Below are 17,521 nucleotides of genomic sequence, written 5' to 3' on the forward strand. Positions count from 1 at the left end.
TACCACTGCAGCTTCATACATGTATATACTAGCGGTTGACTCGGGGGCACCTTGTTTCGGTGCAGGTATAGCTAGAAACAGTGCGAGCATAATTATAACGGAAATCGAGTGCTTCGTTTACAGCTCTCTCTATTTACAATCATTAACCACGCTTTGTGGTCATTTGCGCCTGTTACTCAGTCATATCTAATATGAAGACGTAGGCCCCATTCTCTCTGGTTTTTTTCACTTCTTCTTTTGAAAGCCCATAACCGTGATACCACATCGGCACACCTCTTTGCAACTGCTGTTCCGTCTCTTGGGATGTTTCGTGCTCCTCCATACAAACTCAAGGAGTCGCTTTACCGTCCTGCACCGCCAGAGCCGGGAGCGCCTGGGGCGCCTCCGTTACCGCCCATCATATTCCGTGCCCTGTGAGAATTTATATGATTAGAATATGCTCATTTTTCTGGTGGATATAATGGATAAAAAAGACTTACATCTCGGCAATGTTGGGGTCGGACATTAGAGAGCCGAGGTCGGGCATGCCGCCTCCGCTGCTGAACTGGTTGGCCATGTCGCGCAGGCGCGGGTTGCTCATGAGGTTGTTCATCAGGTCGGGGTTGCTCATGAGGCTCTGGGCCATGTTGGCGAACATGGGGTTGCTCATGATGGAGCTGAGGTCGGGCATGCCACCGCCACCGGCGCCGCCGCCGCCGAACATGGAGGCGAGGTTGCTGAGGTCGGGCATGCCGCCGGCTCCAGCGCCGGGCGCGGCGCGGGAGAGGTTGTCCTGGGCCTGGTCGGCCTCGAGCTCGTCGACGCGGCGCTTGGCGGTCTCGAAGCCCTTCTTCATGGCCTCGGAGCCGCCGTTGCCCTCGTACTCGATGCCCTGGCGGTATGCCTCCATGGCGCCCTTGGGGTCGCCGAGGGCGAAGCGGGCGAGGCCCAGGCGGGACCAGGCCTTTGTGTACGAGGGGTCGATGGCGACGGCGGCTTCGGCGTCGATGCGGGCGGAGGCGTGGTCCTTTGCGGCGGAGTGGGCGGCGGCGCGGTTGGACAGGAAGACGGCGTTGGAAGGGTGAAGGCCGAGGGCCTGGGTGTAGAGATCGATGGCGCCTGCGTAGTCCTTCTGGGCCATGGCGGCGTTGCCCTTTGACTTGAGGGACTCGGCCTCCTTCTTCTGGGCTTCGGTGGGTTCAGGGACGGAGGAAGAAGAAGATGATGATGCGGCGGCGGCGGGGGAAGCGGCCGGGCTGGCGGCCTTGTCCTTGGCCTGGAGCTTCTCGTAGACGGCGAAGACGTCGAGCAGCTTCTGGGGGCCAATGGCGGCCTTTACGGCGGCGTCGTCGCTGGGGTCGACCTTGAAGGACTCGGCGATGCAGTTGATGGCCACGTCGATGGAGTCCTTGTCCTCGGCGGTGAGGGTGCCGTCCGTCGTTGACGTGGTCAGGAAGTCGCAGATGGCGAGCGCGAGGCGCTGCTTGGGAGTCTGTTGGGCGGCCTATATTTTCAGAGAGAGATTTGGTCAGCACGTTTTCTGACGCATCATGACTGGAGAGATTCTTCTTCTGTGTTGTTTTCATAGCAAGTGTTTTTTCCTTCTCGATTTGCCCAACTCCGGACCGGAATCTGGGCTTCAAGCGGGGTGTATGGAATGGATGGATAGATGGAGGGGAATCGTGGTTTTTCGTACCATGGCTGCAAATCTGACTGTTTCTTTTTCTATCGGGCGCGAGAAGCCGCAGGAGCTTTCGGCGCAAGAGGTAGAAGGAAACGAGGCAAAGAAAAAGAATACAAGAGAGGATGGACGGATATCTCTAAATCCAGACGAGCGAGGAAACGTGGGAGAGAAAAAAAGATGATCGGCGGAAAAGGGAGTTTCTGGAGAGAAAGGCCAGCCGAAGGGACCCCGCGGTGTCTAGATTAGGCTGTCATGGATTTTGGGAGGGGGCCCAAAGTGGCAAAGCGCATGGGCCGAGGCGCTGGAATATTCTTTTGTCTTTTTTATTTTATTTCTTGGTACGTACCGTTTCGATAGAGCGGGCAGTATCAACATCACATGCATGAACTATTGGCAAACGAGTGTTTTTCTTCGTGCAGGAGAGCAGGGTCACGTACTCCATAGAGCAGGCATTAACAATGCAAGAGAAGCAAAAGTGAATTCTTCAGCCTGTGGCCGTTATACATACATGTAACCGCTATATCAACACTACTAATGATGTAATATATCGGCCATGATCAAAGCGAAAGAGGCCTCTCCGCCCAAATACCTCAAGTAGACATTCCTAGTCTAAAGAAAAAAAAAAGAGATGCGAAAGTTGTGTGGTTCCGCAGGTTGTGAATAGCAATACCCTGCCTTTGAAATTCCGCCCAAAAACTCCATCCCAATATGCCTCCCATGTTTCCCATGCTCGCTGCAATCTTTGACGCAGAACGAACTCGCAATAACAAGCCGCTTTCCAAATGTACCGCCGTTTACTTCCTTCGTCGTGGTCGATCTACATTCTTCACCTTCCGGTTCTGCATGGCTGCGACCTGGCGAGACTTGCTGTACACCCTGATGACATCGTTCAAGACGATGTAGAGGCACCCGCCCACCAGACTGCGCCCCCATTGTTGCTGCAGCAGGCCAGGACGGCCTGACAGCGATGTCCCAAACAGCCAGTGGTTCCTAGACGGCGCTGTTGTCCAAGATCTAGGGAGAATCATCCGCAAAGCCTCGCCCATGGCAAAGGAGATGCCCGGTAAAAGAAGAGCTCCGACGATGGAGTTTGAAACGTTTGACAGGAGACCACCAAGGCCCATCCTCCTTGCTGGTGGAGCTTGGGGTGCCTCGCGTTGGTTTTCCAGAGGGTGCCCGTTGGCATTATCATCCTGAGCCTGATCCCAGCGCGCATGGCCATTTTGCTCATCGTTAACTGCCCCGTTCAAATCAACCGCATCTTCAATGACCTCTTCAATGAGAAGTTCAACCCTGATCTCATCTCCCTCTTCCCGTTGCTCTAGTCTTATCTCATGCTGAGCCCCTGGTCGCGCCTCGCCGCCACCGTTATTGGCACCGGCGGCGGGATCCTCCTCATCCGGATCCAGCACATCAAGAATGTTTTGGAGAAGGCCAATAAACCCGCCCTCTCCGTTGCGCTCCAGATCCTGCCGATTGTGAACACCATCGGCCTCTTGCTGCGGGTCGAGGGGCGGGAGCCCCGAGATTTGTCGGTTGAGCCTCACTTCGTACGGCATGACAAAGTCTCTCCAGAAGCTAAAGTATACCTTGCGAATGATGGGCAGCGCCACCATGGCCATGCGAGGAGACGGCGGCCACTCCAAAAAGTTGTCATTTCGAATCATACTGTAGATCCCATACTAATGAAGACTCAAATATTAGCAAATATCAAGGGCTTTTGTCACACCCCATGCATGCATTCTTTTGTTTGCTATCTCTCTGTTCCTTTGTTTCCGAAATGCACCGCCAGGAATGTCATCATTAGTGAAATGAACTCACAATAGATGCAGTCTGCATAAAGTATCTGTTAGTAAGACCTGGTAGCAGCTGGCTAATGAGCAGTGTCGGCGCCACATTCATCAGAATCAAGGCGTTGACAATGCGCTCCTTGGCAAACCTCAGGGCTCCAGGCGATCGCCCGTCGATGAGCATATCAGGTCCCAGAGCAAACTGAAGCAGCGCCTCCTTGCCGGCAAACGTCCACAACGCCATGGCGCCGTACATTTGCAGGCTAAACTGAACTCCCACCGACACCCCGGTCAGGAGGATGAAGGGGCTTGCGCGGGTGAATTTGCGCTGTATGGCGTCGTGTAGAGAGGCGATGGGGTCCCACGGGCCGTCCATCTCGATGGCGGACTTGCACACCGGGCACTTGAGCGGCTTATTGGAGCGCTCGCAGTCCGTCACCCATGAGAGCATGCAGTCTTGGTGCGCCTCCAGCGTGCATGGGCACGGGTCAACCCACGAGCCTGGGGGATCCGAGGGCTCCTCGTCCGTCAAGCAGATGAAGCATCGTCGCGGCGCATCCGACGGGCGATCGGCGATGGCGGCCTGAATGGCTGCGGATGATGTGTGAGGCTCGGCCTTGGCCGACAAGTCCATGCTGTCGACGCTCTCCCAAGTTCTTATCGAGGTTGTTGTAGGGTTGTTCGCAATCTAGATTTCGGGTCGTGGCATCTTCTGCGCTGGCTGGAACACGCGGCGGGGATGGCGCTGGACCGGAGGAAAGCGGCTGCGAGACTTGGATGAATAAAAATAAAGGACAAGGCGGCGCAAGTTGGTGATCGAGCAGGCTACGGCGTATGCTATAGAAGCGTGTCGTGGATTTGGTCGTATGAGGAGAGCATCGGTGGTTGTGCAAAAGCCGCTCGAGGCGTGACGAGCTTCTCCAACGTGAGGATTGATGTCAGAGTGGCCCACCTAGCGCAGCCTAGCCCAATCAAAGGTTCCAGGCTTTGTTTAGTGCTCTCGGCCCCATTCCGTGGATATGTAGCGCCTTCAGGGAACGCTGCATTAGCACTCGGCAGATAGAGCACCGACAGTTGAGGCTATTTTATAAGCCGGGGGAACAGAGTAGTTGGGATGTTGATGGATGAATATATGGATTGATATAGAGGTAGGTAGAGAGAGGAGTAGATTCTAGACGAGGACTTAAAAATGTACGAGCGCGGGCAAAATATGTCAGCATCCCTAGCTCTCATGTATGTATAGTCGCTACCCTACACATTCTTGGGATGAGGGTGCGCTGGCCTGCATCAAATCTCCAGCCATGTAGATGCAGTGTATCATACCTTACCCATCCGTCGTCTGTGGATAAATTCCCGCGATGGAGATACTTGGATCTACTCGAAGATCCAGGTCCCTTTGTACATCCCTAGCGTCTTCAACTCCACGAGGTTAGGTAGGAGGATATTACAAAAGAGTATCCGCAGAATTTCAGGGCTCTACAAGGTCATGGTGTTCAACATTCAGCACCAAGTCAGATAAGATAGCAAGAACATGTTTGAAATCAATCTCTGTTGTTTGATTTGATTTGATTTATTTATTCATTTCCCATCGTCTCGTCTACTGTTCCTCCACGCAAATTTCCCAGTCGTCATAAAATCGTGCAGTCTTATCGGCTCATGCGATGGCAGCTCACTGCTCACACGGTGTCGCAGAGGAACGTTGGATCGATCAAAGAGTGTTGCCTGGTTTATTTGTGCTGTGGACAGATCAGTTAGCGACCCATTCAACCACGTCTCCATCCATCTCAGCAGCGTTCAGTTATAACTCACAGGGCAGCCGGCGCAAGTGCAGCCGGAGCCGCAGCCGCAGGAGCCAGATTCAGCACAGCCGCAACCGCCCATGATGTTGGTATTGTGTGGTATGTGGTGGAAAGAAAGGGTGATTGATTGTTTGGTTGGTTAGAACTGATGTTCAAAATTGCTTGTAAGGTGATGACTAGAAAGAAATAGGCTCCAGGAGAATGGGCGGTCAGGTTTATATAGCCACAGGCAGTTGAGTTTGAGCTACGCTAGATGGACAATCTTATTGCCCAGCACAGTGCATCACTTGCCCCTCATCAGCTGCCCACTGGACCCCTCATTCTGGGCGCCTTTTATGCCTCCCTGCGTTACAGCTCACACACAGCCCTGAAGTTACTGCAAAATCAAGACAAAAGCATGTCGAAGGATGTGACGTTGAAAGCCCAGCCAAGAGAGGATCCCAAGCTCAACACCGGGGATTTCTGCCTTATTTTTTTCAACTCTAATTTTCTTTTCTTCTCCTCTTCCCCTCCTCTCGACTCAGCTCCCTCCCTGGTCCAAGAATAGAGGAGATCGGATGGGTCTTGCGAGATACGTGTGGAGATGGAAGATTCGATTTGCCAGTCCAGTGCAGTCCAGTGGGACAAGCTCGCTGTTAGCGCCTAATCCCATCGGAGCATCGCCAACGTGGCCACTCCCTCCTTGCGCCGGACTGTGCGACTTGGGGGCCTGAAAAGCAGCAGGTTTTCAGGTCGCAAACGGCGCCTGGGAGAGTGACGTTTGGTGGGATTTGTGTCGGGTGCGACTTGCGACTCCTGAGGCGAGGCGGACAAGCAAAAGTGCTAACTAACCTACAGTGCACCGCAGATCTCGGCTTGTGTGGCGACGAGGCGAGACTTTCAATGTTCTAGTACACGAACAAGTACTGTACAGATGTGACTTATCTCATCATCGTCATTTGCTCTGAAGCATCCAATCAATCTCTTCCTCTTCTCCCATCGGGACCCAGTTCGGTATTGGCCGGTATCGTCAGTGGCCAGCCAACCGGCGCGTCAGATATCATCGGCGATCGGAATGATCGACAGCCAGCCTTGTCCACTGACAGTTGCAGGTTCCCGGTTCTCGTCGACGTTACACAACATGATACGCATACCTCACCACTCCTCCGCACGATACGCTCTCGTAACAGGTACTCCGCGATGAATGTTGGCGCAATCCTCGCTTCGCTTGCCTCGCTTGTGCCTACCAAGCAAGTACTGGATGCACTAATCAAATTGCCAGGTCTAGCATAACGCTGTCTGGCCGTCATCGTGTTCGCTTCATGTCTCATTATGACGCCCCCAAAAGATGCGTGTACGAGACATGAGTAAACCCATCACATGTCTCGATAAGCTCTTACCAATCTCACAAGGGACGCCTTAATTTAGCATCTCTCGCTCAGCTCACTCCGCTATTCCAGGGACCGTAAGCATCCCGACGGCAGGGATGGCCAGCAAAAAACCGCCGACCTTCCAGTTGGATATCGTGGCTTAATTCAAGGATAATTAACAACTCCGTGAAACGTACGTCTGGCCATGCTTGGCTGCAGGTAAGCCAGCATTTTGAAGCTCAAAGACGGTCACAACATTCATCAGGAGACGGAATATGCCACGGGGATGATGCTTGCAATATGTCTGACTTTGCTCTGCACCGTTACATTGCAAAGCAAGGACGGGACTTTTTTCAACCCTTACAATCCCACCGCCACCTGCTACATGCAGGCAACTCCGCATTTTCTCTGGATATAAACAGGCATTTATGTGGCATAATTGCGGACTTATATCCGGTAGACACAGACCGGGGAAGGCATTCGAGGGCCCTTGCATACCTGCCAGTTTCGTTTCCATCATGATTGGACCCAAGAATCGGTCAAGGAGGGGGGTGAATATGCTCGATTATCGAACCCATGCGCAGCCACCGAGGCCTTCACCGGTTACACATACCCCTTGAGAAAGCACGGAGCAGGGACGGACACTTGTGATCCTGTTTGCAACCATTATGTCCTATCCTTGGTTACCCTATCCCCGAGTATTCCATGTGCATTGCATGGGGCCCGCAGGAGAGTAATCCTTCCTGAATGATTTGTAAAAGAAAAAAGAATGCACACCCCGTTTCATCCTGCTCCCCTGACTCCTTGCCCCAGAATCCTTGGCGATGAGCATCGAGGAGAATCCAGTGATAAATTGCTTAAACCGATGAGTCGATCGATATGGCTTCATCTTCGAAGACAGCCACCCCCGTATAGGTAATGCTACTCCAGCAAGGGGTGTCGTAGAGCCCTGTTTCTGCATGCTGATACACATACCCCCATAGGAATTTGGTCGATTTATCATCGGCATCTTGGTCGGCATTCTGCTGCTGCTGCATGTTTGCGGTGCTGGTGCTGGCGCTGGCCTCCCCCATGGGCATCTCAACCCCAAACGCCGATGCCATCATGGGCCGTGGCAGCTGGCCTCCCAGCCCGTACCAGACCTCCTTGTACGCCAAGTGAAGGGCCTCCTGAAGGAACCCTGTCGTGGTGAAGCCTGTTGCTGCCACATCGCCAGCGGTGCCGTTGGTAGATGCCGAAAAGTGATGACGCGTGCGAATGTACATGGACGATGCCCAGATGAAGGACCTCGTGGCGCTGGGCGCCGTTTGCTCCGCCAGCCAGTCTAGATATAGCGTCAGGCCGTCGGCGAAGGAATCTGGCACGCGCAGGACCCTGATCAGGGCAGCCACTCGGGTCTGCAGACGCGGCGACAGACGCATCTCCCGCCTGGAGAGAGTGTAGAAGGGCAAGGAACATGCGACGACGCTGGCGCCATCGCCATCGCCGATACCTGCACCTTCGATACCCATGCTTGACATGCTGCTGGAGCTGGAGCCTAGAGTACCGTCGATGCCGGCGTCGATCGTGCAGCTTACTCTGCGGAGCTCGTACCAGGTGCCGTTGCCATAGCCTCGGTGCAGATAGACGCCCCAGTCGAACTCTTCTCTGTCGATGCCCTGGGCGCAAGACACTTCGTATGACGCCAAGTCGAGATCCTCAGATAGGCATGTCGGATAGCTGACGGTCGACGAGTCAGGACCGTAAGAACTTGATCGAGGAACGGAGATCGTGATGTAGAGAGAGCCGGGTTCAAGGGTTTTCAGCTCACGGCTAACGACTGAGCGCTTTTCTTTGAGCTCCATGGTTTATTTGTCAGGCTGAATTGCAAGGTGATGTCGACGAGAGCAATGAGATGAGCGCGCGTAGCCAATGCTCGTTCAGCTGATGCTTTGATTGATGGAGAGGAAGTTGCTGAGATTTTCGTGCTGTTATCTTCCTCTTCCTCTTCTTCTCTCTTGACTCGGTCAAAGTTTGAGTTCTTGGTTGAGCATGCTGAAGCGCGAACTGCCATAGCTGTTCTCTCAGCTGGCAAAGCCATGGTGGTTTGAAGTGCCAGCTGGTTGGCAGATGTCAAGGCATTCGATTCTGTTGTATTGAATCCGCCAAATCCGGCTGGCCTGTGACTTCAATGCGACGCATTCTCTCCAGCAAGCAGCTGTAAAAGCTGAGGCGCAAAACGTCGTCAGAATCCTTCTCGAGATTTATTCTCAGAAGTCAAAAAGCCGTGACGTTTTCTATTATCGTCATTAGCCGCGCTTCTTTACAACAGCAAACCAACCAAACAGCGTTACTTTTCTTTTTCCACTGGTCTTTTGACATACCTATCCATTTCCGAATAATTTTCCGGCTTGGATTCCTTTGATGCAACTTCACCTAGAATGGTGGTCCAAGCTGTTCCACAAAGCCAACAAAAAATATCTCGCCATTACTCTCGGCGCCCCTCAGCCGTCGAAATCCGATGGATTTCCCGCGGACTGCTCTGGGCCCTCTCGACTATTTAGCTTCCCAACGTTGTCTTATCAGCAAAATACGAATCCTCTTCATCGTTGTCCGGACCACGAGATTTCCCAGCCTCGCAACATCACTCGTGCGCTTAACGGCCCCTGGGATCCACGAAGTCCCGTTCGTACGTTCTCCGTAGTACCCGCAAAACCGCCGACGATATTAGCGGGGTCTTCTAAAGAGGTCACGCCAAAAGGATCGCCACTTTGGCCAAATATCTATCGCGTGTCATCCGGATTGTCTGCGATATCTCTGCATTGGCTCTTTTTTCTATAGACTTTTGCGCCGGCTTTTCTTCTCATCACCTCCCATCGTCCTGATCTCCTTGCGTGTCTCAAGTTTATCAGTCACTGTTTTGCGCTTTATCCTGTTTTTTGGTCACACCTGATTATAAGTGATCAACGGATATTTGCTTTTTTATAAAGCTCCAAGATCCGCATACGTCATAGAGGGCGAGAAAAAAGAACCCCTGATTTCCGTGTGAAAACCACTGCGGGGTACTACTTTTTGGAGAACGAAGCTCTGATCGCGGGGTCTTTTTTATTTTCCTCGATATCAAGTCCAGTTGCTATACTAGACGGTTCTTGTACACACAATTCTTATCACATCCAAAAAAACAAAGGAGAGGAAACATCACATCAAAAGGAAGAAACCTCCCCAAAAATGTCTGGTCCTGTCCCAGTCGCAAAGTCCCTGGAGGACATCTACCCCCCAACCGCCATTGCATCAGAGATTCCGCGATGGAACAACCTGCTCGCCAAGTTCGAAAAGGAGTTTGGCCACCCGGCTGAATTCATCTCGCGATCACCCGGCAGAGTCAACATCATCGGCGAGCACATCGACTACTCGCTGTACTCGGTGCTGCCCATGGCCATCACCGCCGACGCCATCATCGCCGTCTCGACAAAGCCCGCCGCCGCAGACGCAACGACGTTCAAGGTCTCCGTGCGCAACGTCCAGGACGGCAAGTTCGCCCCCGGGGAGTTTGACGTGCCGATCGGCAGCGAGGTCGAGATTGATTCCACAAAGTTCGAGTGGACAAACTACTTCAAGAGCGGGCTTCGCGGCGCCCTGGGCCTCCTGTACCGCAAGAAAGGGGCCGACTTCCGCCCCTGCGACATGGAAGTGCTTATGGACGGCAACGTTCCCGTTGGCGGAGGGCTGAGCTCAAGCGCCGCCTTTGTCACCGCCAGTGCTCTGGCCGTCATGGCCGCCAATGGCGAGAGCACAGTGGACAAGAAGGAGCTGACTGAGCTCGCCATCGTCAGCGAGCGAGCGGTTGGGGTCAACTCTGGAGGGTAAGTTCTCTCTCTCTCTCTCGTGAACAATGAACAATGGCCCCCCGGTTTGCCCCGTTGAGCTGCCTGCCTCCCATGTTCCCGTAATTTGGTAACCATCGTCGATGATTTTCCTCGCAGCAAGTGGGCACTTCGTATCTTACCGAGCATCATGCAACTACTTCCTACATACATACACTTACACTTACATACATACTTACATACTTGTCCTTTAACTCAAACCCACATCTCCCCCCCCCTCCCCTTTCACTCCCTCCCCCCCCATTGCCCCCCCTGGCCCTACCGCATAAACTCTCTCGTACAGATCCTCGCTGTAAATCGTACAATGCTGACAATCATCACCGCCACAGCATGGATCAATCTGCATCAGTCTTCTCGGAGCAAGGGTCCGCCACATTCGTGTCCTTCACCCCCGGCTTGTCTGCCCGGCCGGTCAAGTTCCCCCCAACCAGGCCCGAGCTGTGCTTCGTTATCGCGCAATCCTTTGTCACGTCCAATAAACATGTCACAGGACCCATCCACTACAACCTTCGTGTTGTCGAGGTCAGCTTTGCGGCTGCTTACCTTCACGCGGTGCTCAACCCACCCGGTACGCAGCTGCCAGAAGACGCAGGTCCTCTCGGCATTAGTCTCCAGGGATTCCACGACACCTTCTTCTACCACAACGGCGGGTCAGACTATGCCGCTGCTAAGAGCCTGACTAAGGAGGAGGAGCTGCGCAGGCTCGTCGAGGTGACCAAGGAGACGCTGACCCGGGAGGACGGCTACACGCGGGAGGAAATCGCCGCCGTCCTCCAGATGTCCGTGCCGGAGCTAGAGCAGCGCTTCATGGCCAGATTCCCCGTCCGCGCCGACCGGTTCAAGCTCAGGCAGCGAGCCCTGCACGTCTTCACCGAGGCGCTGCGAGTCCTCGAGTTCCTGACGCTGCTCGAGCGTCCCTTGCACACGGGGGCCACCGACACGACTCAGTTCAACCAGGAGCTCGGACGCCTCATGAACGAGACGCAGGACTCGTGCAGGGACCTGTACGAGTGCAGCTGCCCAGAGCTCGACGACATATGTCGCATCTCACGTGGCGCCGGGGCTTATAGCAGCAGGCTGACGGGAGCCGGGTGGGGAGGATGCAGCGTCCACCTCGTGCCGGCCGACAAGGTGCAGGCCGTCAAGGAGGCGCTGGAGCAGCAGTACTATGCCAAGATGGACCTGACTGACGAGCAGAAGGAGCAGGCTGTCGTGGTGAGCCGGCCCGCTCGAGGGAGCGCCGTCTATATAGTCGAGGGAGGCCAGATAAGGTGATGGCCGGCGAAAAGGAGAACAAAAAGGAAATAAAAGAAAAAAGTAATGTGACGAGTTTGCAATGCGAGGCTGCGTCTCCCCCTTCCTCTTTCCCCCCTCCCGTCATCTCTTTATTCTTTGCCTGTTGTATTTGGATAGATGATAGCCCGCTTTTTTTTTTTTCTATTTTCAATCTTCTTCTCTCTCTTCTTCCCTCCCCATGTATTACAGGGAAGAGATGGGAACCCGGGATGGACACTTGAAAAATTTGGATGAAAAAGAAATAATAAAATACACCCCCGTTACATTTCAACTTACTCGTACATACATCTATGTGGAGCAAAAGACAAGAATTTGGAATACCTTCCTCATCTTTGATTTACGGTCAGGTCTACAGCTGCAAGTCAATATGACAGACAAGCTCCTTCATCTTGCATGACGAAAACCCGGTGAGTGAGAAGTCATCATCTATGGAGTAACAAATCCCTGTGAACTCACTTCACAGGCCGGTAGTTGTCTCACTGAGACACGGCAGAGAGGAGACAGAGAGTGCTCAGCAAAGAAACTAGTTTACCCTTACCCATGGATGGGATTAACCCGGCTTCTTTGCTGATTCGCCTTTCCCGTTGCACATCCCCAAAAAAGCCTAATTCCTCTCCACGGGCGAAAGGAAAATCATCAATGGTCCCTTTTGTTTCGTATAGCCTTTTTGCAACCAGCTCCTTCGGACAGAGTTGCCAAAACAAACAAGAACAAGCGTCTTACATTTCCCTTCAATTTCATCCGGCCGAGTGATTTTCAAAAAAAGGCCCGTCCTTTTCTGATGATCACTTTTTTTTTTTTTTTTTCTCACACCCCCATGTCCCCCACGCCATTAAAAAAAAAAATATGAAAAATGAATGAAACCGGGCTGATGAGAATCCAAAGGGGGGTGTGTGAAAGGTGTGAAAATGGGAACGGACGATTGGCCGCCTGACGTCCCCCACACCCAAAAAGTCTATCTCATAGCCAAGCTTTTCTGGGAGGTTGGAAAAAGGGAAAAGGGTAAAAAAAGCAAAGGGAAGGGAGCACACTGTCGGTAGCCAATAGCATTGAGAAGAAAATGAGCCCACGTCCGCTTTCTGTCTCTGAAGTCTTGGCGTGAGAGCGAAGACGCCTCGTGAGGATGCCGAGATTACAACTGCCGAAAGGTCGCAAGCGTCGGCAAAAAGACGCAGTACTGAGAGAATGAGACAAACCACAGACAAAAAAAAGAAAGGAAAATAGAGAGAGGGAAACAGGTACCTCGGATGGAGCACGGCCACAAGTTTGAAGCTTACACGGCGGAGAACACTTTTGGGTTCCTATCATCAACCATCTCCTCTCATTTCTACTATTGCTCGTCATCCGGCTCCTTAGGCCGTCTTGTGGCGTGATTCCACAAATGACAGACTCGTGGCCAGCCACCAAATTAGTAAACCTCGCCAGCACTACGGAACATAGTCCGGTAATGAGAAGGCGTTCCTGGGAGCAAATCAGTTAATCCGTGGCAACTAACTGCCGGTGCTGCCAATGCTGCCAATGAGAATGTCAGGTTTGCCCATTGGAGGAATATCTTGAATTCGGATGAACAACCCGTCTGGGCTACGCACTCGGAGACGCCTCGACAGTCATTTTCTACCAAATTTGACGGCTCTCTCTCACAGGAATCCTCTCGTCAAGGGCCAGATGACTTGTCGATGCAAGACAAGCCAACAGGGATACAGGAATAGCGCAGTGTCACCAGCGCCGAAGGGGTGGGGATGGGCGAGGCAGCAGAAACCGCCTGCTAGCTGCTGTACCTCCATGTTATTAGACATACTCCATATGACGCCCTGATTGCCGGGTATGGCCCGGAGATGGCCAACGAAAAAGGCCAACGAAACAGGGTAAGATATTAGTAGGGAAAAGACTTAGCAGGTAATAGGTCAGTTTTTTTCCCCTTCTCGAGGCATAGGGGGCGTGTACCTTGGAAACAATCGTTATCTGGCCGTCTTTCCCGTTTCGACTAATGACTGTTTGGGCTAACCATTTGTCAAAGGAGGGTGAGAACCTGTAAGGCTTAGCAGGCTCATTAGAGGATTCCAACTTCCGTCACTGGGCCGAAATGGTTTTGCCGCTTGTTTAGCGGACCTTGTGGTCGGTAATGCGGAGGATGTTCAAGTAGCACCATCCAGTGTGTTGGGAAAAGTAGGGAGTGGGAAGCGGCCGGTATGGAGAAGAGCAATCACTAACAATGGCGTCTCTCTTCCTGTATTGGGTTACGGTAAGCTAGCTGTATCAGGTAACCAGGTTGCTTCCTTCATACCTGTACAGTAGTCTGTAGACCTGAATCAAGAAGGGACCATTATGGTAAAGGTGAGCGAGCTGAATGATCGCTATACTTGGACATGAATCGATCATCCTTGAGCAGCTGTGCAACATGGGCTGGGATGATGATTCAACTGCCGGCCCAAGTTGTAGTAGAACCTCAACGTCGTTGTTCACCACACCAGATGCAGGCTGTAGTGTCTGTGCAACATCTCCAGCCGCCGAGCAGCGCCGAGTGCCGGCGGCGGTGGTTTCCTGATTTGCCCGTCGTGGGCTTGCCATTCCTCTTGTTCGGAAAACGGCAGTCATCGCATTAAACATTAACAAGACGCCCCGGGGCGTACTAGTTAGTATGCGACGGTTGTCTCGCGTGTCTCGCGTGTCTCTCTTGTTCCTCCGTTCTCCATACTCCATACCGTATGTTACTAAACGGTTCTGGGGCAGCAGATCCAAACGACAAAACGACAAAACCAAGACGCCAGGCTGTCGCTCGCAAATAGCTTACTCTTCATCGGCTCGCCCGTCAACGGCGGCAGAAGGAAGTCAGACTCGCATTTATGGGGGACAACCTCCTTTCATCTCAGACGAGGGTTCGCCAGTGGTGTCTCGTATCATTGGCCCGCCTAGTTCCCAATCGGAAGGGAGCGTATTCCAGATCCGTCAGTGCTCCGGAGACGAGACAAGCAGTCCCTGTCATCCACACTAACACCAAGCAATCGTGTATGGCATCTACTAGATGCACATTTAGTCCATATACTCGTAGTCTTTTCCTCTCCAGGCCAGCAGATGCTCTTGCTCCCCGTATCATGCGGCGTGAGTGTTTCACTTCCTCATCTTAGTCGTCTACACAGCCGTATGTCAGAGTCAGTGCGTAAATGAGGCGTCGTCTGCACATTTGACCAAAATAACCTGAGCTGTATGTTATACATGCTAGACCAAAGTAGAAGCCGGACACCCTGTTGCCCTTGATCGATGAGGATCAATAGGCTGTTGGCTAGCAGTCGTCCCGAATGTCATCAAGCTACCCCCTTATCCCAAAAATAGAACAGACATGGCAAACATGTCGACGCTTGCGCCCTCCCGGCAAGGCTACCACAAATTCAAGGCGCCATTCACGGAACGGAGAAATTCTCAGACCAGAGTGACGGGCCAGAGTGACGCAAGGATTGTAGAGGCGCCAAGTGGGCAGTAGCTGCATGATACTACGAGTTACTATGTACAGCACTCGTATGTTATGTGATTGCAGCATGAATGCTCGTACTGCTCGTACCGTAGTACTTGCGATGCTGGAATGTCGCAGTGTTGGCATGAGAAAGCAGCATCCTGGGATCAGAGTAACATCACATCACCGGGCGTAGAACCGTCCTATTCGTCTTGATAACACACTTTCATCCTATGCCTCATGTTCGCCCGCTGAGTATGTACAAGACGAACGCCGTCCTTAGCGGATGTACAAGATGCCGAGGCAGCTACTGCTGTATGTAAGATTTGGTGAGGTTGGCTAGCATCTGCCACGTTGTGGTAAAGTGGGCTAATTATGCCCTCGTCGTCTTCCCTGGGCATTCAGCGCCATGGGACGGACTAAAACAACATCCGGCCGGTGCGGACTAATGTGGATAAACGGTGATTTCATCAGTAAGGAGCTCGTTAGCGCCGAAGCGATGATCATCTCGAGCCCAGGTTGCCAGGCACCTACACAAAGGCACCTGAGTAGTGCAGAACGTGCCAGGAGAGCTAGCAGTGGTACGGAGTAGTCCTGGTCGTCCTGGCTGTTTCGTGGGATTAGAAATGCTTATGATTACGGAAGTTTTCCGTGCCTAGCACTGCTTCCAGTAGTCTCATCGAAGCAAGTTTAGTCGATCGCTTCTGGCGCAAGGATCTGATAATTATTAGCTCTAGTGTTGGCAACCTGAGGCACAGGTCGGGGTAAGAGACACAAGTTGGGGTCAGTTGCAAAGCACCCCGAGTGGTGAGTGGTGCCGGATGTCATGCAAAGGGCCAAGCTTTTCGACGATTTGCCGATGGCAGCTTTTGCGGGTAGCATGCCAGGTAGCACTACTAGTAGTACTTGCATGTCCGGGCATGTCTAGGCATGGTTATGTTCATGCTAACACACTCTGATCGAAGTAAGGTAGCACTGCAGATAGGGAGGGCAAAGATGCGCTTTTTGCGGAGGTGGCAGTTATTGCCCATTCGCACAGAGCAGAGCATTGCCAGGTGGTGACCAAAGCTCCGCCCTATGAGTGGACCTGGCTGCCACTTGAAGATGATGAGGATGGAGACTCAGGTCTTAAGCGATCTGACTGGGCTTGAACCCCTGTCAACTGGCGTTTGTCCCTATTTGCCAGAGTCAGTCAGTCTGGAACACTAATCAAAAGAGAGCGTTTGCTAATACTGCTAAATGCTCCAGACTACTGCCAGCAGCAGCTGTAGCAGCGGCAGCGGCAACGGCAGAACGGCACCCGCACTGCAGATGTAAAGATCAACCCGCGTAAACGAGTCCAGCTATTTCGGTGTCCCTCTTCCGGAGGAGGTGCTCAGATGATTTACATGCCAAGTTTCTGCTCTGATATCCTCCGAAGAATGGGAGGCCATCCATCCAAATGCCTTTGGCAGCACATGAATACCCTCCATCATATCGTTAGTGCAGAGTAGGTGCTTACTCGTCCGGGACCATGATTTGCGGACAGCGTTGCGTACGAGTAATGAACAGGTTCGGGATCTGGAATCAGACGCGGATCCATAGTCGAGAAGGCTGCCTAGCGGCGCTTGGGCGAATGTCGGATTACCATGGCACTGTAAACGGACTTTATCCTCAGGACTTTAATCGATTCAGGTCAGCAGCCATGAGGGGCTAAGGTGCAAGTCCGAGGGGACTGGCCGGAGATGGACATCTTTCAACCAACAGAGCTCCGTCCTCGTGTACCCTACACCATATTGGCAGGTGGCTGAACATATAGCAACTCAAGCTTGCTCGACGAGTGGTGATGATTACAATAGCAATGCCGAGAAAGGGGTTAGCATGGTAAAGGCCGCCTTGCTGGACCCATTGAGCGCTGAGAAATGGTATTCTAATCAGGCCAGAAGATCATGATTTGATTTTCTCGGGCTCGTCAGGGTCTTTTTGTTGGCTGACGGGAAGCCCGGGACGATCGTTAGCCAGGGGGGTGAAACTCGCTCAGTGGTGGTTTTTCTGTCTCCAGCGCTGTATCATCACTGCTACCACCACCATTGCATTCGATTGAAGAAGAAAGGGAAAACGGTAAAGGGTAAACGGGACGATGGAAGCATGAAGAAGAGGCGGGGAATTCTAGGTAGGGGCAAAGGCTGAAAGTACGAGGTACGAAGTCGATCATTGGCCTGCTGGTGATTCCTTCCGTGTTCCATTTCCCGACGAAACAGTCGGTGCTTGTATTATTCCGAGAGCCTTTAAGGTTGGTCTGACGAGTATATTTGGATTAATTTGACTCCATTT

General features: G+C 52.7%; 6 protein-coding genes across 6 annotated transcripts; 1 reads left to right on the forward strand and 5 right to left on the reverse strand.

Moving 5' to 3' along the window:
• Positions 1–341: 341 nt before the first annotated feature.
• Positions 342–1,678, reverse strand: M431DRAFT_493486 (hypothetical protein; the record flags this gene model as incomplete). Its single annotated transcript, XM_024917123.1, has 3 exons — positions 342–411; positions 480–1,483; positions 1,676–1,678. The coding sequence occupies 3 exons, from the start codon at positions 1,676–1,678 to the stop codon at positions 342–344; spliced, it is 1,077 nt and encodes a 358-aa protein (XP_024776690.1).
• Positions 1,679–2,457: 779 nt separating this feature from the next.
• On the reverse strand, positions 2,458–4,087 carry M431DRAFT_493487 (hypothetical protein; the record flags this gene model as incomplete). The annotated part of the gene is made up of 2 exons (XM_024917124.1): positions 2,458–3,345; positions 3,485–4,087. 2 exons carry the CDS (start codon positions 4,085–4,087, stop codon positions 2,458–2,460), a joined length of 1,491 nt encoding a protein of 496 aa, XP_024776691.1.
• Positions 4,088–7,458: 3,371 nt separating this feature from the next.
• On the reverse strand, positions 7,459–8,445 carry M431DRAFT_480627 (hypothetical protein; the record flags this gene model as incomplete). Its single annotated transcript, XM_024915887.1, has 1 exon — positions 7,459–8,445. One exon carries the CDS (start codon positions 8,443–8,445, stop codon positions 7,459–7,461), a length of 987 nt encoding a protein of 328 aa, XP_024776692.1.
• Positions 8,446–9,615: 1,170 nt separating this feature from the next.
• On the forward strand, positions 9,616–11,839 carry M431DRAFT_392196 (hypothetical protein). Its single transcript, XM_024914804.1, has 2 exons — positions 9,616–10,443; positions 10,794–11,839. The coding sequence occupies exons 1-2, from the start codon at positions 9,809–9,811 to the stop codon at positions 11,737–11,739; spliced, it is 1,581 nt and encodes a 526-aa protein (XP_024776693.1). The 5' UTR covers positions 9,616–9,808; the 3' UTR covers positions 11,740–11,839.
• A 1,373-nt stretch (positions 11,840–13,212) lies between these two features.
• Positions 13,213–14,543, reverse strand: M431DRAFT_392394 (hypothetical protein). Its single transcript, XM_024914805.1, has 5 exons — positions 14,045–14,543; positions 13,972–13,987; positions 13,705–13,797; positions 13,350–13,532; positions 13,213–13,272 (listed from the first exon to the last, which is right to left on the reverse strand). Exons 1-4 carry the CDS (start codon positions 14,458–14,460, stop codon positions 13,398–13,400), a joined length of 660 nt encoding a protein of 219 aa, XP_024776694.1. The 5' UTR covers positions 14,461–14,543; the 3' UTR covers positions 13,213–13,272; positions 13,350–13,397.
• A 1,147-nt stretch (positions 14,544–15,690) lies between these two features.
• Positions 15,691–16,320, reverse strand: M431DRAFT_506759 (hypothetical protein). The gene has a single exon (XM_024918857.1). It carries the CDS (start codon positions 16,118–16,120, stop codon positions 15,899–15,901), a length of 222 nt encoding a protein of 73 aa, XP_024776695.1. The 5' UTR covers positions 16,121–16,320; the 3' UTR covers positions 15,691–15,898.
• Positions 16,321–17,521: the final 1,201 nt, after the last annotated feature.

This window comes from Trichoderma harzianum, assembly GCF_003025095.1.
Source record: "Trichoderma harzianum CBS 226.95 unplaced genomic scaffold M431scaffold_4, whole genome shotgun sequence".
NCBI classification, from domain to species: domain Eukaryota; kingdom Fungi; phylum Ascomycota; class Sordariomycetes; order Hypocreales; family Hypocreaceae; genus Trichoderma; species Trichoderma harzianum.

What these genes read in the sequence shown, in the direction of transcription:
- M431DRAFT_392196 (XM_024914804.1), top strand. Translation starts at nt 9,809, where the DNA reads ATGTCTGGTCCTGTCCCAGTCGCAAAGTCCCTGGAGGACATCTACCCC. An exon ending in GTTGGGGTCAACTCTGGAGG is followed by an intron (nt 10,444 to 10,793) that starts GTAAGTTCTCTC and finishes TCACCGCCACAG; the next exon opens with CATGGATCAATCTGCATCAG.
- M431DRAFT_392394 (XM_024914805.1), bottom strand. Translation starts at nt 14,460, where the DNA reads ATGGAGTATGGAGAACGGAGGAACAAGAGAGACACGCGAGACACGCGA. An exon ending in AGATAACGATTGTTTCCAAG is followed by an intron (nt 13,533 to 13,704) that starts GTACACGCCCCC and finishes ATGGAGGTACAG; the next exon opens with CAGCTAGCAGGCGGTTTCTG.
- M431DRAFT_506759 (XM_024918857.1), bottom strand. Translation starts at nt 16,120, where the DNA reads ATGCAAGTACTACTAGTAGTGCTACCTGGCATGCTACCCGCAAAAGCT.